Below are 15,964 nucleotides of genomic sequence, written 5' to 3'. Positions count from 1 at the left end.
CATCCAGGCCTTGGCTACCATGAGCAAGCCCAACCTGCTCATTTCTCTGTTGACATGTTCTCTTCTCAAGGGCAGTTTCAAAAGTGGGGAACCTGGGAAGTCATCCACCCCCTACAATGGCACTTTTTGCTTAATCATCCTTACCTTTGTCCTAGCTCTGAATTTCTGCTTTCCTTGTTGAGAGGCAGAAAGTAAATGGGCTTAAGACATTGGGCTTTTGAGTCACATAGTACATATTCAAATCTGACTTCTTTAGCCTCAGTTTTTATGCCTGTAAAAGGCAGATAGGAACGGTACCTATCTCTTAAGATGGCTGCGATAATTCAATGAGTTTAAGAGTGTACTAAGCAGTTCATAGATGCCAGTGGTTGTCATTGTCATTCTTCTGGTACTCGAGACACAGGAAGGCAATGTGGGGCAGTCAAAATAAGGTTATGAGGTCAGATGAAGCTAAATTCAAACTTTATGCCTGCTCCCTACCAGCTATATAATTTATGTATACCATTTAATTCAAGGGGTCAAATGCTACTTAAATCTCCAGAAAATTTTAGAAAATTGGCATGATAGCAAGCTTCCCCCCCCCCAATATAAGGACATTATTAATTTTTTAAAAAATCTAACGTGTTATCACTATTGTTTTATGAATGAAAATACTCCCTCAAAAAAAAAAAAAAAGAGTAGGAAGGATATAATCTGCAAATAATAAACTCACAACAGCATCCTTGTTTCTTTTCACTCATTTCCAGCATTTGGAAATGCTCATTTATCCCTAAGCCTCATTTATCCCAGCAATAAAATGGAATAGTAATACACACATATGCATGTGTGCACTGAACTAGTTGTCACGCTTGGCACAGAGTAGGGTCCGTGAGCCCCCTCTCCTGGCCTTTCTCTGGAGCTGGTTTTGCCTTTACTCCATCTCCCCCTACTCAGTTTCCTTCCTTCCTTTTTTGACCCCCTCTGAGAGCTGAGAGAGGGAGGGGCCAGAAAGAGCCACTGCATCAGATCTCAAAGGACTTTATTGAGGAATGGGGAGGAAGGGGTGGTTGTTGACATGCTCAGGTTATGGCCTAGGTGGGAATGACTGAGAGGGAAGAGAAATTCATTCCATCCAGCTTGGTGTAGGAACTCCAGGGAAAGGGGCTGGTTTTCCATCCAGGTCTTTGAATGGTGTGCTCTCTGGCCAGGCAGGGAGTGGGCCCCAGCTGGAGGGCAAGGTCTGAGGGGGAGATTTTACTATCTCTGGAAACAAAAGGACTTTTGTGTGTCATGATATCTGGGTGTGGTGGGGTGGAGAGAGAGGAAATGGTTTATGGGAATGAGAATGAGATCCTCCAGGGATGTGGAGGAGAGAGAGACGGATAGGCTCAATGGAGTGATAAAAAGAGAAAAAGACAGGCCCAGAAGACATTTCCCTCGGGCCAACTTTGATTTTGCACTCGCAGTCCTGGCCCTCAGAAAGGGTATGTCTGGGCCTGAGCTCTGACCTGGGTGCTGCTGGCACAAGCTGTGTAGCTATCAGTAGATCACACCCCTCTGCTGAGCCTCAGTATACCCATCTGTAAAAGGGGAACCTGAGCCCTGGAGTAGCCCCAGTAACATGCAGTGGGAATGGTCTGTCTACAAGTCAATTTAAATTATTATTTTTTTAAAAGCTTGGGCCTGAAATGTTCTCAACTCAGGGAACAAACCACAAGTCCTCCACGTTTGGCTGTTAGTGGATAAAGGAAAGTGGGTTTCAGGCTAAAGATTGCTTAATAAATACCCTTCACTGGTTGGACAAAGACTTGTGGGTTTGGGACCTGAGAGTCATAAAACTGCTGTCACCCTACAGCTCCATCCAGCTCTGACTCTGAGCACCTAGTCAATGAAAGAGACAAGCCTCTTTCCCGGAAGCCAGAGAGAAGAAAGCTGTAAGAAGAAAGACAGAAGGCCAGGAGGTTATTTTCTTCTGGCACATGCTGACATTTCGGGAATGGAAGGAACCAGGAAGGAAAAATTCAGATCGGTGGTGTGAGCCCAATAAAGTCCTTTTAAAAAAAACAATTATTCTTTCACCTGGTCTTTGGGGAAGAAGTCTTTGGGGGAGGGCCAGAGACACCACCGGGGCCCAGGGAAAATTTAAAACCACAGAAGCCTATTGGATTTGAGTCCAGAGAAGCACATGTTGCTACTGCAGGTACCTTGGTAACTCGGAGGGCAAGCAGAACATGGCCTCCCCATCTTGTATGGTGCCTCGCCGATCCAGTTCCCCCTGGAAGAGAAAAGATGCCAAGGAGACAGGGACAGAGGAGAGTTAATGTGGGCAACCTTCATATAGGTTTCCAAATCTCCGCACCGCCGCTGACTGGCTATGTGACCTTGGGCAAGTCACGTCTGCAAGCCTCGGTTTCTTCAGCTGTAAAACCATGAGAAGACTCCCCTGTCTCACAGGGAGGAGGCAAAGATCAAATAATGAAGCCGTGTGTGTGGGCACCTAGCACCGTGCCTGGCAAATACCTGACTCTTCAGTAAGTATTGATCTTCTTATTCCCTCCACCCTCCCTCCCATCCCCGACTCAGGCAGCTCTGAGATCTGGTCCTAGGTTTTGCCACCAGCCAGCTGGTGACAAAATAAGCCACCTTATTTCTTCTGAATAAAATAAATGAAATGGTATCCACAAAAATGATGTGCAAACGCTTTAGACCTCACAGAAGTGTTGTGCAAATAGGAGTTAGAATAATCAGATGCTGAGTATAATCCGATCATGGGGGCACATGCCATGAAGACTTGTCATGGCCACCACTGCCCATTTTCTTGATGGCCAGATCCCAATTCCATCCTCCCTGCTCCTGAGTTAGTCCTCTCAACAGACTGTGGCCTTTTAGGGGAAGTAGGGTAGAGAGTGATGGCTTAATAGTTACAGACCTTCTCTTTGGGGTGATGGAATAGTTCTGGAAGCAGGTAGTGGTAATGGTTGCACAAAACGATGAATTGCCACCGAGGTGTACCCTTCTAAATGATTAAAGTGGCAAATTTTATGTTATAAATATTTCATATCTATATGCATAATGAAAACAGATTAATAATCTAATATACCAAAACCCATTGAGTTGTACACATCAAATGGGTGAGTGGTATGGGATGTGAATTACACCTCAAGAAAGCTATTAAAAACAAACAAACCACCTTCATCACATTCTTCTGCTCAAAAACTTTTAGTGGCTTCCCCTTACCTGTGCAAGGAATGGCAAATTTCTTCAGGTAAAGGGCCAGATAGCAAACATGTTAGGTTTTGTGAGCCGGATATCTCTATTGCATTGAAAGCAGCATCGGATAGCATGTAAATGAATGGCATGGCTGTGTTTCAATAAAACTTTATTTACTAAAACAAGCAGCTGGTGAGGTTTTGGCCATGGGTCCTAGTTTGCTGATCTCCCTACTTACAGAAGCACATCTGTAGCTTTTGGTCAGTCATTCTAGACTGCTCTAGCAGCCGTGGATCCTGTTCACATAGCCCACCTTTCCACATCTCTCTTCTCTGTCCCAGTGCACAGATTTTTCTTTTTCTCCCTCCTCTTCTCAAGGCCTAAAATCATCTCCAAAACTCATGTTCATGGCTGCCTGGTAATTCACCACCAGCCTGTAGTGTTATCTTTGCAAGTCCAGGGTCTTCTTTTCTCACACTTCATATGAACACTCTTTATGGGCAGATATGGTATCTTTTTTTTTTCTCTAAAAGTGGTTGTTGAATGATTGTAAGTAAACTCAGCCAAAGTCCTTAGAAAAGTATGCATTTCTGGTTTTATATGGGGTTCATTCACTTATTCATTCAACAAACACTTCCAGAGCATCTTTTGGGCTTCAGGATTTGTGCCAGATGCTGTGAGTGCAGTTTTCAAAAGGTGCTCCCAGAAATTTGAGGGCAGGGAAGATGGGAAGTGGAAATATCTGGGGGGTAATGGAATAAAAGTCATTCTTTTTTTGTTCAACTTAACCACTTGGAAAAAAGTTTTGCTTAAAAAGGGGGGGGGGCGGGGGCGGAGATCCCTGTAGTAAAAGGATATAGGAATGAATCAGATATATTTCCCACCCTTAAATAGTTCCTAACCCAGTTATAACAACAGCCACCATTTATTCAGCACGTACTATGGGCTGAATAAATGTACAGTGACTATGTACAGTGATCCTCTGTGAGACAGGTAGGATTAGCCCTATTTTAAAAGAGGAAACCGAGGTCCAGAGAGATGAAACGTCTTATCCAAAGTCCTTATACGCACATGGGAGAGCTGGACATCACACCCAGATCTGGTCATAGCAGTAAGCAACAGCATGTTATCATGAGCCTGGGGGTGTTACCTGGGTCAGATCACTTCTCTTAACAATTCAGTGAGTAGGTACTATTTTATTCCCATTTTGCAAATGAAGAAACAGGCATGGAGAATTTAAATCACAAATTTGAACCTTAACAGTCTTGCTCCAGAGCATGAAAATCTTAACAACTATAGTGTTGATACTCAATGCTGCAAAAATTCAATGTATCCTCAAATTGGAACAGCCTCGTAAGCTATTTGTAACAAAGTTTGCTTTGTATTTTTGTATCTGATAAAGCTGGGCTGATACTTTTTATTTTTTTATTTTTATTTTTTAATTTTTATTTATTTATGATAGTCACACAGAGAGAGAGAGAGAGAGGCAGAGACAAAGAGGGAGAAGCAGGCTCCATGCACTGGGAGCCCGATGTGGGATTCGATCCCGGGTCTCCAGGATCGCGCCCTGGGCCAAAGGCAGGCGCCAAACCGCTGCGCCATCCAGGGATCCCATACTTTTTAATAGATATCACCATTAACAAGTAAATAGCTTGAGAATCTGTGTTCAAGCTACCAGTGACTTCTAGAGCATCCGAATAGTATAGTAGACAGAACACAGACTAGAAATCAAGACTTGTGTTTCAAACAGCTCTGCTACCTCCTGGCTCTGTGACTTTTATATATTACCTAACCTCTCTGATCGTCAGTTTCTTGCTCTTAAAAAAAGAAAACATTTTCCCAGTACCCCTCCTTCTTTCCTTCCTTCTTTCTCTTTCATCTCTTCAATGAGATAAGGAGGCAAAAATATGTAAGTGCTGAAAGGCTACTTGAGAGTAAAAGGTGGTTATCAGTATGTAATCTTGAAATTCTAAATATCATGTTTACATAGAACTTTTCTTATTTTTATATGAGAATCAGTAATGTTGGCAAATTTGTGTGTTGTACGTTGGATGGGAACTCCCATCCCTCTTTCTCCATGTTTCCAAGAGATTTGCATACAAAGGCCACTCATAACCTCTCTCCCACCAAGCTGATTGGGGAGCCTAGAGGGAGGAGCTGAGCACACTCATTCTATCCTTCCTTTCTTTCCTTTGGGATGTGCCTGGCTGCAGGGAGCCTGTGTTCTTGGTTGCCCCACTTCCTGTGATGAGCTTAGAGGAGCTACCTACACTTGTTGGGAGAGGACTGTGGTTGTCAGGTGTTGCCAGTCAATGGGTGTGCAGCTCTAATTCGAGAGCGAGATATTTGCCAACTCGCTTGTCTAGACATCTAAACCACATTCTCTACTGTTAACTTCATCAGCGAGGCTACGTGTCCACCTGACCTGGTCCTGTCTATCTTCCAGTCACTTTTGGCAATAGAAAAGGAAATTAGAGAATTGGGGGGGTGGGGGAGTAAAGAAAAATAATTATTCATTGACTCTAAAACTACCAGACTGTGGGACGCCTGAGTGGCTCAGTGTTTGAGCACCTGCCTTTGACTCAGGGCGTGATCCCAGATTTGAGTCCCACGTCGGGCTCCCTGCATGGAGCCTGCTTCTCCCTCTGCCTGTGTCTCTGCCTCTCTCTCTGTGTGTCTCTCGTGAATGAATAAATGAATGAATGAATGAATAAATAAATAAATATTAAAAAACAATTGTATGGTATCGAGTTTACTTAGAAGGGAAGAAGGCAGGGTGTCCTGGGCTTTTTTCCTTCTCTTGGAATTCTGTTCATTGCACTCAGGGTCCACCTCCTGCCCTTCAGCCCCATCTCAGTGCTGTACTTACTTAATGGCATAGTTGCAGACCAAGTACACCGCCTGATGCCAGGTGTTGCCCCAGACGTTGATACTGCCACAGGTGTGGATGGCACAGCCTAGCCGATTGGAGGAAGCCCACACCATCTGAGGAAGGACAATGACAGGGGAGGCTTTGAGATGGACTCGGGGTGGGGGCCCAGGTTCCTTGGGGCTGAGAGGCCCCTGGACATGGTTCAGGGTGGATGCATTAGGTGAGGTCTTCCCGTGGGAGACAATCTGCCTGTCCCAATGTTCCTGGAGACACATTGTGCTATAATGTTTCTCAAGCTTTTTTTTTTTTCTTTTTTTCTTTTTTTTAATTTATTTTACTACAACCCACCAGTAAGGAATAAATTTTGAATTGTTACTCAGCATACAACACGTAGGCACTTGGGACAAAAGTTCTGTGAACCAACATTTAATCTTTTCACATGCGATCTATGCTCTTATTTTCTGTACTGTTCTATTCATTTTCTTTCTTTTTTCCCTAGCAACTACCATTTGAAGATCATTATTGTGTTAGAGGTTAAAACACCAACTTTGGAGTTAAACAGGCTTGGGTCAGAACCTCAATATCACTAGTGTGTGACTTTGGCCAAGTCACTTAACCATGCCGTGCCTCAGTTTCTTCTTTGGTAAAACGAAGGTAATAATTTTAGGAAGAACATTTGGTTTAGGCCTCACATTTCCTAGAGGGTCTCCAATGTAGATTTCTGACATTAACTCTGAATGAATCACAGAGAGATGGACAGACCAAAAGAAAATATTTGTCCTACAATGGGAAGGTTTGGTCCCATTTCCTGCAACATTATATTGCATTATATTTTTATGTGTAACAAGTGGTAACATATTCAATATTAGTACTCAAAATATAGTACAGTTTTTGTTCTCTTATTTTAGCATTTCTTTTCTTCTTTTTTTTTTTTTTAAGATACTGGGATCCTAGGGGTACCTGGGTGGCTCAGCTGATTAAGCATTCAACTCTTTTTTCTTTAAGATTTTATATTTTATTTATTTATTTATTTGAGGGAGTGAGAGTGAGAGAGCACACATGCAGGGGTGAGGGGCAAAGGGAGAAGCAGACTCCCCTCTGAGCCCCTGTGGGGCTTGATCCCAGGATCCCAGGATCCCAGCCTAAGCCAAAAGCAGGTGCCTAGCTGACTGAGCCACCGAGGCACTCAAGTGTTTGAGTCTTGATCTCAGCTCAGATCTTGATCTCAGGGTTGTGAGTTCAGGCCCTGTGTTGGGCTCCACACTAGGTGTGGAACCTACTTAAAAATGATAATAAGGAGGAGAAGATAGTAGGATCCTTAGAAGACAGAAAATACTAGAAAATAGGTTTGGACCTACTGAATTCAAAAGCATTCTTGAACTTGTCAGATCACACATCTCCATTTTGGTGGTCAAACTATCTGGTGAGCCCACCCAAGACACTCAGATCCAGTCAGCTCAACTCAATATACACACAACTTTCCAGGAATACACTTATCATATGGAAGGAAGTCCCTAGGGCTTGTATGTTCTATAATTTCTGTTCCATCACATTCTTTTTCTTCTAAGCTACCAGGATTTGTTCTCCCTCAGCCCTCAGTCCCGACAAAGTGGTACCTGGGTATAGTGGGAGCAGACAGGGCCACTGCACCGCCAGGGGCAGTGCGGCTGACAGTCCCTGGGGGCCGGAAATGAGTAATGGCGCCTTTCCTCAGACCAAGACTTCACGAGATCCACCACCGAGCGGTACCTGGGGAGGCAGAGAAGATGGAAGATGCTGGCTGAGGAACGGAGAAGCTGCTCTGCCACCACCTTGCTTGGGGACTTTGTTGAGTGACCAAGAGAAGGAAGGGCAGAAGGTCACTCACCGGCCAGAATGGATGGAGAGGTTCTGGCCCACGTATCTCATCAGCTGTGAGGGCCCATGGGCCCAGATGCACTGGGTGGCCCAGGCCTCGGCAGACCTGGCCAGCCGCTCGTCCCAGACCTGGGGAAAGAAAGGCCATGAAATTCCCCAGGAGGGACATCACCAACATCCCAGCAGTATCCAAAGATGCGCATTTCCCTGGTGCCACTAACTCCATCTCTTCGGAACCCTGCACCAAATCCACTGGACAAATTAGGAAACTGAGTCGGAAACAGCAAGTCCTCACCAGAGCCAAGACCCACACCCAGACCTCTGACTCCTCTTCCAGCAACCTTCCCCCTCCACAACTGGACCTCAAGCTGGAGGTTCTCTGCTCTGAGCAGGTCCGGGGCTATTTGTCCAGGAGTTAGCAGTCCCTACAAGTGGCTGAGCCCAGGGTGATGGGGACGGAACTGGCTTTTTATTTTATTTATTGTATTCTTAAAACATATTTATTTTAACATTAAATATTCAAATTCAAAATGTTTTTTTCTGCATAGTGAAAACATGCACAAATATAATATATGAGATACCCAAAGGAGGAAAAGTGGAAAGTCTCTCATCTCAATCCTATACTTGTTCCTCCAGCCATCCTGCTCCTTAGAGGCAACCATCACTGTGATTCCTGGCATCCTCTTCCAGAAATATTCTATACCTGTACAAGTATATATACACACAAGTGTGTGTGTATATATATAATTAATAAATATATATAATTGTATATACATATATAAAATATTTATATATTTATAATATTTATATTATACACACACACACACACACACACACACACACACACACACAAATGACAGCTGGCCAAACTGTCTATCTGACCCCTTGCTGTTTTCACTCAATCAAACAGGTTATCTTATCTTAGTGGTTATCCCACATCAGCACATAGAGAATGCCCTCCTCATCTCTCCTAACAGCTTCATAATTTTCCAATGTGTGAATGCCCCAAGTTTTATAATTTGAAAAAGCATCACTTTAAAAAAATACCAATTTCCTTCCACTCTGACTTCCTGGGATTTTCAGAGATATGAGTCATGCATTCATTTTATTTGTTCATTCAGCAAATATTGAACAATATTTCTAGGCACCCAGGACTCACAGTCTAGTAAAGATGAGACATTAAGCAATCATTACAATCCTGGTGGGTGTGAAAATGTGAAACAGGGGACTGGAACTTTTGGGGACGCTGTGGGAGAAAAAGGGCTCCTTGAGCAAAGGGTACTTAGTCAGATGCCTGTCCTGCAGGCAGAAGCCAGCTAGCCAAGAAGACACAGGGATACCAAGGAACAGGTCCAAACATGTCCTCAGGGTTGTCCGATTCACAGTCTTAGGAAAAGCGAAGGAATATTTTCTTTATGCAACAAAGGGGTAAACTGAGGCAAGGGGTATGCTAACATCAAATCCACATTCATTGGCCCTACTGGGATCCATGGTGAGATATTTAACTCTCTCTGTTCTACCACACATGTTCTAATTAAACACTTACTAGGATGAGTGCCTTGCATGCACAGTAAATGTGTCACTGTTTGAAAAATGAAGGACCTTCCACGTGCCAGTCACTGTGCTAATAAATGAATGAGTCTTTCAATGAACAAATTAATAACCCCCACCTCCAGCTGCCTGCTATCCTGGCTCCTATCCCCACCCTTCTCCAACATCTAATTCCTACTTGACATTATGTTACCCATATCTTAACACCTTATTCCTGTTTGACATTATATTACCCATATCTTGTGTTGTGGATATTTGTTTTTTATCATGTCCCTGAAGGAAGACACTTGTTCATCCTGTTCTCAGCAGTGTCCACAAGGCTTAGCATGGTACCTGGCTCTGAGCAGCAGCTAGCACACAAGTGAATAGACACATTGTAAAAGCATAGGAATTTTCAGGCTGTAGCATGTATTTGTCTTGGAGGGGGGTGGACTGGCAACCTCTTTCCCTAAAGAAATCTGTGGGTGGGCTAGAAGCCTATCTCTCCAGGTTGGTCTGGGACAAAGGTCCTAGGGGAGGAACTGCGATAAAGAGAAAGGTCCCCTCTTCCATGCCAGAGTCTGACTTCTGGGGGATTGGGGTGACAGCCTCTGGCCCTGCCTCTTTAAGGAAACACATCTCAGCTTTTTCAGCTGGTCACTTGCAGGTTTTCCTCTGCTTGAGACCTTCAGGTGCGAGTCCCCACCACCAGTCCCCAAACTCTGCCTCCTAGAGGCAATCATCACTGTGATAACTGGCATCCTCTTCCTGTCTGTGTGTCCATCAGACCCTAAAGCAAAGAGACAATTGCACAGAAAGCTCCAGCCACCCACCCTGCAGGTCTCTAGCAGGAAGCCAAAACCCTGGGGTGGAGTATCGTGTCTGTTAAGACCACAATCTTAGTGTATGTGCTGCTGAAGCAAGCACTAAGACCACAATCATTAGCAGCAGGCAGACCTGGATTAGAATCCCAGTTGGATGACCTTTGGCAAATTAATTCTCTGTATCTCAATTTCTTTATTGGAAAATGGAGATGATAATCCCCATCTTGAAGGAAGAGGAGTCCCCTCAGGGTTGTGTGTAGGTTATGGGTAGGCACACAGTAGGTGCTCCATACGTAGCAGTTAGCTGACCCTGCTTCCCAAGAGGACCTGTGCAACTGCTTTAGTTTTCTCATCCATTAAATGCGTAGATCAATTCCTGCCCTTTCCTCAGGACACAGACCCCCAGATGCTGGCCGGTGGGGCCAGGCTGGTGATGGTCCAGCCCTTCCAGAACACACTGGGTTGACCGGCAGTTGCTAGAAAGGGCGCAGGGGAGGGCATGGGAACTCACCATATACTCCATGTTGGCCGCAGGTGGGTGCACACTGGCCCGGATGTGGTTGTGATAATCCAGTAAGGCACTCATGTCCCCAGCAGAGATGTGGCGCTTCCGCCGGTACCGGGGCACCCCCAGGCCACTCAGAGGCCACACAGCTGTGCCCTCGGTCTGGGCCAGTGCCAGGGTGGCATTGGGCATCAAGGCATTCACTGTCTGGCCTCCCCAGAAGAGTAGGCCTGCCAGGCCCACGGTGCTGGGCAGCAGGGGCATAGCTGGCTGGAAGGGTCACACGTCACCTGGTGCAGTCAGAGTCGGCTGCCTGGAGGGGGTGGGCATGAGGGCACCAAACCCTGAGTGTTCTCCAGCACTGCCACCCCGATGATGCCAACCCCTGGGAACTTGGCAAAGATCTCCCGACTCAGCTCTAGTCCTGGTGCCCAACACCCTGTCCTTCCTGCCCCAGTGGACTCAGTGTATTGAGGGATGGAAGGAAATGCCCGGATGGTAGCTAATCCTGATCGGGCCATGTGATGCAGATGGCACTACCACTTCAAAGCCAGGGCTCCATCCCACCAGTCCAGGAGACGGACACCAGTCCTCTCCAGCCTGGACACCCTCTTCACCAATCCTGCCCCAAGTGGGCTCCATCGATGCCCTCAGCAGCGCAGGGCCAACAGTCCCCGGGGCATCATGCGGCGGGACCCTCTCGTCTTTGAGGTGCTGCATTTTTGAGGTTGAGAGTGAGACACAGGAAGAACCAGATGGCAGAGGATGAGAGAGGAAGAGAAAAAGAGAAGCAGAGAGGAAGAAAATGAGAGAGACCAAAAAGGCATCTGGAAAAAAAAAGGTACAGAGAACAGGGATGAAGGACATTGGAAGGTGGAAAGATAAGGCGCGGATGGGACACGGTGAGGAGGGAAAGAGAAAGAGCATGGGAGAGACGGAAGCAGAGGGAAGGAGAGAGAAAGACAGGGGGAAAGACAGGGGAAGGAAGAACAGAGAAGACAGAGGGAGAGATGGAGTTAAGGAGAAGAGAGCCAGAGAGGGGAGCGCGGGAGACCGGGCGGCAGCCTCCCCGGGGCGCGTACCCAGGCCGGGCAGCCCAGGCGGGTGGCAGCAGGCGCCGAGGACGCAGGGACCTCTGTAGACACCCTGGCCCGCCTGGCAGCTCGGCGACTTTAATGGTCCCCTGGGAGCTGATGGCATCTGACGTCCGGGCCCCGCAGCCCCCTCCCCTTCCAGCCGGGCCAGACTGGGACAGGAGGCTCCGCCTGCCCGGTTGTGGGCTTTTCCCTCCCTCCTTCTGGCGCCTGGGCTGCTCCTGCTTCCACCGGGGTGTCGGGGTGTCGGGGGCTGGGGCCCAGCTGCTGCTCCGGGTAGGGATGGGACAGTGGCAGGGACTCCGGGGGGAAATGCCACCCCTCACCTCGGACACCCCAGATGCGGAGGCTTTTCTTTGCCTTCCAGACCCCAGCACTGGGGAGAGTATTCTCGGACTGCTTTCCCTACAAAGCCGACCAGCCTCAGAGCAGGCAATTAACTTGACCCCGCCTGATGAGCACCTACTATGTGCCAGGCCTGGGCTGAGCGCTTTGCGCATACAAGCTCAGCCAGCCCTGAGAAGCAGATACTATAGCTCCCCATTTCACAGATGAAGAAACTGGGCCTGAGAGGTGAAGGGACACACCCCAAGTCAAGCCAGTGTGTCTGCGATTCAAATTCAAGTGTGACCCCAGGACCCTGTTAGTATGTAAAAAGGATGCTACTTTTGTAACCAAACCAATATCAATGCAAAGGGGAAAAGCCTAGGAGGGTATTGACCACCATGCTGCTCTAACATAGCATTAGGCAGCTTCATTTATTAAGCGACGGCTCTGGGTTCAAGTCCTCATTTCACTCACTAACTGGATGTCCTTGAGCAAGTCAGTCAATCATTTTGTACCTCATCTGTAAAATAGGGGTAGTGATGGTACTTACCTTATAGCATTGTCATGAGGATTGCACAGCTCTTGTGGAGCACTTAGGACTGTGCCTGACACACAAGTGTGTTCTCCATTAAGTGTGTATGAGTGTGTGTGTGTGTTCTCATACAGATACATGCATAAGCAAGCAGATGTCTATACGCGTGTGTGTGTGTGTGTGTGTGTATTATCAAAGCCCCTTTGGTCTCCAAGTTGCTGTAATTATAGGCTAAGAAAGAGTTAAAAAAAAAAAAAGAAAATTTAATTTCTCTTCTCTGATTACTTGTATTCCTCACAAAGAACAAGCAATATTTCCGTAATGGAGGGGGTAGACCTACAAGAAAGATGTTATAGAAAAAAAACAAAGTCAAAGCATTTGGAAGCCTTCAGCCTTCTCTTCCAGGGACTTCTGAGAATTCCCAGGCAGTCTCCGGGTGCCAGGCTGAGCCAGGTGGCAGCGAAGGGCTGTGGGCTGGGGTTCTCCCCAGACACATGGAATTCCCAGCCTAGGCAGCCACCCGGCCTCAGCCTCCCGGCCCAGACAGTGCCTGCTGCCAAAGCACACACCTTCCTGCTGGACGCCGGGGGAGTGGGGCAGGCAGAGGCAGGGAGGGACGGGGGTGCTGACCCTGACCTAGACAGGCCCTTACCACCACGCCAGAAGGACGAGGGAGCTTGGCTCTGATCTAGCCCCGTCCCTGCCTCCAGAGTGCTGGGTGTCCTGAGGTAAGGCCCTGTCCTTCTCTGGGCCTCAGATGTCCCATGAGAGAAACTGGACGAAGGGCTTATGTGCCTGTGGCAGGCTGGGGCCTGTGGCACCCTGAGGGAACTCTGCAGCCGCCGGGAGGCACATGCAGTCTTGGCACTTACCCAGGAGTGCCAGCAATTGCACCCTACTCTGTCAGCATACTCCACAGAACTTCTCCCGTGTCACAGGCCCTTGCACGGGTATGGAGCTTCAACATCCATGACTCCATGGTTTTCATGGCTGCCTTTGAGGTAATAACCCCACCCATTGCACAGCTGGGGATATTGAGGTGCACAGAGCCTCAATGACTTGTCTTGGGGCCAGGAGCTTCTTTGTGTGGTAACTGGGGTCTGCAGTGAACATCCTCACATGTTTAGAGAATGCATATGCCTCCAGTGTACACAAATCACACACACCTGCATGCACACACTCCCATGAGCACGTCCTTCTCCTACAAACCAAAGAGAAGCTCATTCCCCTGGCACCTTAGATCCCTTCCACTGTGTACCCTTAGGTGCCCTCACATGCATATATAGGCACTCATCCCTTTACATCTTTAATCCTATAAAACACATATGTTGGACATATCTGCTCCTATCTCGGTGCCCAGCACTATTTTAAGCACTTACCTGGATGAGCTCATTGAATCTTCAGGAAAAGCCTATCAGGTTGGTACCATTACTGTCATCATATCAATTTTTATATACAGGAGGAAAATAAGGAACAAAACAGTGAGTCGTTTGGTGGGGTCACATGTCCAGTGGGTGGCACAGATGGAATGGGTTCCCAGGCAGGCTGGCCATGCTGCCTCTGCCCAGAGACAGACAGCTCCACACACAAAATCCTCATCTTCCACTGCACATGTTCACACATCCACAGAGACCCAGGTGATTGCCCTGGGCAAGCACCCTGCATCACCCCCTGGCTGCTACCCCAGGTGGGACCTTCTCTGCTGTCCTCATTGTCTAAACCTGTTCCCAGGTTCACTTTGGCAAGTTCAAAATGGTAGGGGTGAGGCAGGAAATAACCAGGGATGGTTCAGATTATTGCCCTGAGCCGGGATCTCATTTTAGAGTAAGAGTACCTCCTCCTTCTGGATTTTATCACGCTGGATTCAGCTCTCCTCACCCCTCTTGGAATTCCCTCTGGACTTAGGCAAGCAAAGGGGAATTCTTCTAGAGAGTAGTAATATTTGAGGCAAGATAGCTCAGTGGCTAGCAGAGTAGCTTTGGATCTAGACAGCCTAGGTTCATGACTATCTGTGTGACTCTGGGCAAGTTACCTAACCATTCTGTACCTTAATTTCCTCATCTAGAAAATGAGGCTGCCTCATGGCATTGTTGGGAGGCTTAAATGAGTCAATACATCTTAAGACATTTGACACGGTGCCTGGCACACAGTAAGCAGTCAATATATGTTAGCCTTAACAAGAGCCAACAGCAATAGCAGTAACAGTCAGCGATTGTTTAGCACAGGCTAGGTGCCGGGCACTAAATGATTCAAGGGCATGATCGTATGTAAGCCTTGGTCTGGTTTCCTGCATTGGGTACCAGAATCCCCATCCTGTAGATGAGGAAGTGAAAACTCAGAGAGGTTAATTAATTTGCCCACGTTCACAGGGCTAGTCCCAGTGGAAGCTGGATCCCAGAGCCAGGTCTCTCTGATCCTCACACTGTCAAGTTGCTTTTGAGCAGAGACTGTAGGACAAAAGCCTGGTGTTTGAAGGAGGAGACTGAGAAAGCTGGAAACTTTAAAGAGTGTCTGGGTCACTCTCTCTGCCAATTGAAGAAACAGATTCAAAGAGTGATTTGTCGGGATGCCTGGGTGGCTCAACGGTTAAGCATCTGCCTTTGGCTCAGGGCCTGATTCCCAATTTCCATCGATTCCCAGGATCGAGTCCCACATCTGGCTCCTTGCATGGAGCCTGCTTCTCCTCCCTCTGCCTGTGTCTCTGCCTCTCTTTGTGTCTCTCATGAATAAATAAATAAAATCTTAAAAAAAAAAAAAAGTGACTTGTCTAAGGTCATATAGCAACTGGCAGATTGGGGACTGGAACCCAGATCTGCATCACTCCAAATCCAAGGAGGAGAGAGAGGGAGCTGAGGGTGGGGGAGCACAAATGAAAAATAAGTGATGGTGCCCAGACTTTTCAAAACTCTCCAGGTCAAATGTTCCAGATTCTTCCAAAAGTTAAACTAGGAAAATGCAAGGAATGAAGTGGGAATCAGTAGAGACTTAAAAGATACATATTTTTTTTTTTATACAGACAAGACTAAACTATAGGGTTTAGGGATGTGTACTTGGGCAATAAAACTAAAGAAATACAAAGAAATACTGTAAAAGTCAGTCTGTGATCAGGGTGGGACATCTGAGCGGCTCCTTTTTTTTTTTTTTTTTAGAGAGGGAGAGTGGTGGGGTGGGGCAGAGAGAGAATCTTAAGCAGGCTCCGTGTCTGAGGTAGAGCCGCCACCGCCCCCCACCCCC

General features: G+C 46.9%; 1 protein-coding gene across 1 annotated transcript; it reads right to left on the bottom strand.

Annotated features, from left to right (window-relative positions):
* Positions 1-1,063: 1,063 nt before the first annotated feature.
* On the bottom strand, positions 1,064-11,068 carry R3HDML (R3H domain containing like). The gene is made up of 5 exons (XM_072801127.1): positions 10,784-11,068; positions 7,929-8,047; positions 7,678-7,810; positions 6,059-6,174; positions 1,064-2,254 (listed from the first exon to the last, which is right to left on the bottom strand). Exons 1-5 carry the CDS (start codon positions 11,039-11,041, stop codon positions 2,122-2,124), a joined length of 759 nt encoding a protein of 252 aa, XP_072657228.1. The 5' UTR covers positions 11,042-11,068; the 3' UTR covers positions 1,064-2,121.
* Between the last annotated feature and the right edge of the window lie 4,896 nt (positions 11,069-15,964).

This window comes from Canis lupus, chromosome 26 (genome assembly GCF_048164855.1).
Source record: "Canis lupus baileyi chromosome 26, mCanLup2.hap1, whole genome shotgun sequence".
In the NCBI taxonomy this organism is placed as follows: domain Eukaryota; kingdom Metazoa; phylum Chordata; class Mammalia; order Carnivora; family Canidae; genus Canis; species Canis lupus.
The sequence above is the reverse complement of the archived record's forward strand: the minus strand, read 5'-3'. Positions and strand labels throughout refer to the sequence as shown.

What these genes read in the sequence shown, in the direction of transcription:
- R3HDML (XM_072801127.1), bottom strand. Translation starts at nt 11,041, where the DNA reads ATGCCCCTGCTGCCCAGCACCGTGGGCCTGGCAGGCCTACTCTTCTGG. An exon ending in CTCTCCATCCATTCTGGCCG is followed by an intron (nt 7,811 to 7,928) that starts GTGAGTGACCTT and finishes CTGCCTCCCCAG; the next exon opens with GTACCGCTCGGTGGTGGATC. An exon ending in TCTGCTCCCACTATACCCAG is followed by an intron (nt 6,175 to 7,677) that starts GTACCACTTTGT and finishes GTCCTTCCTCAG; the next exon opens with ATGGTGTGGGCTTCCTCCAA.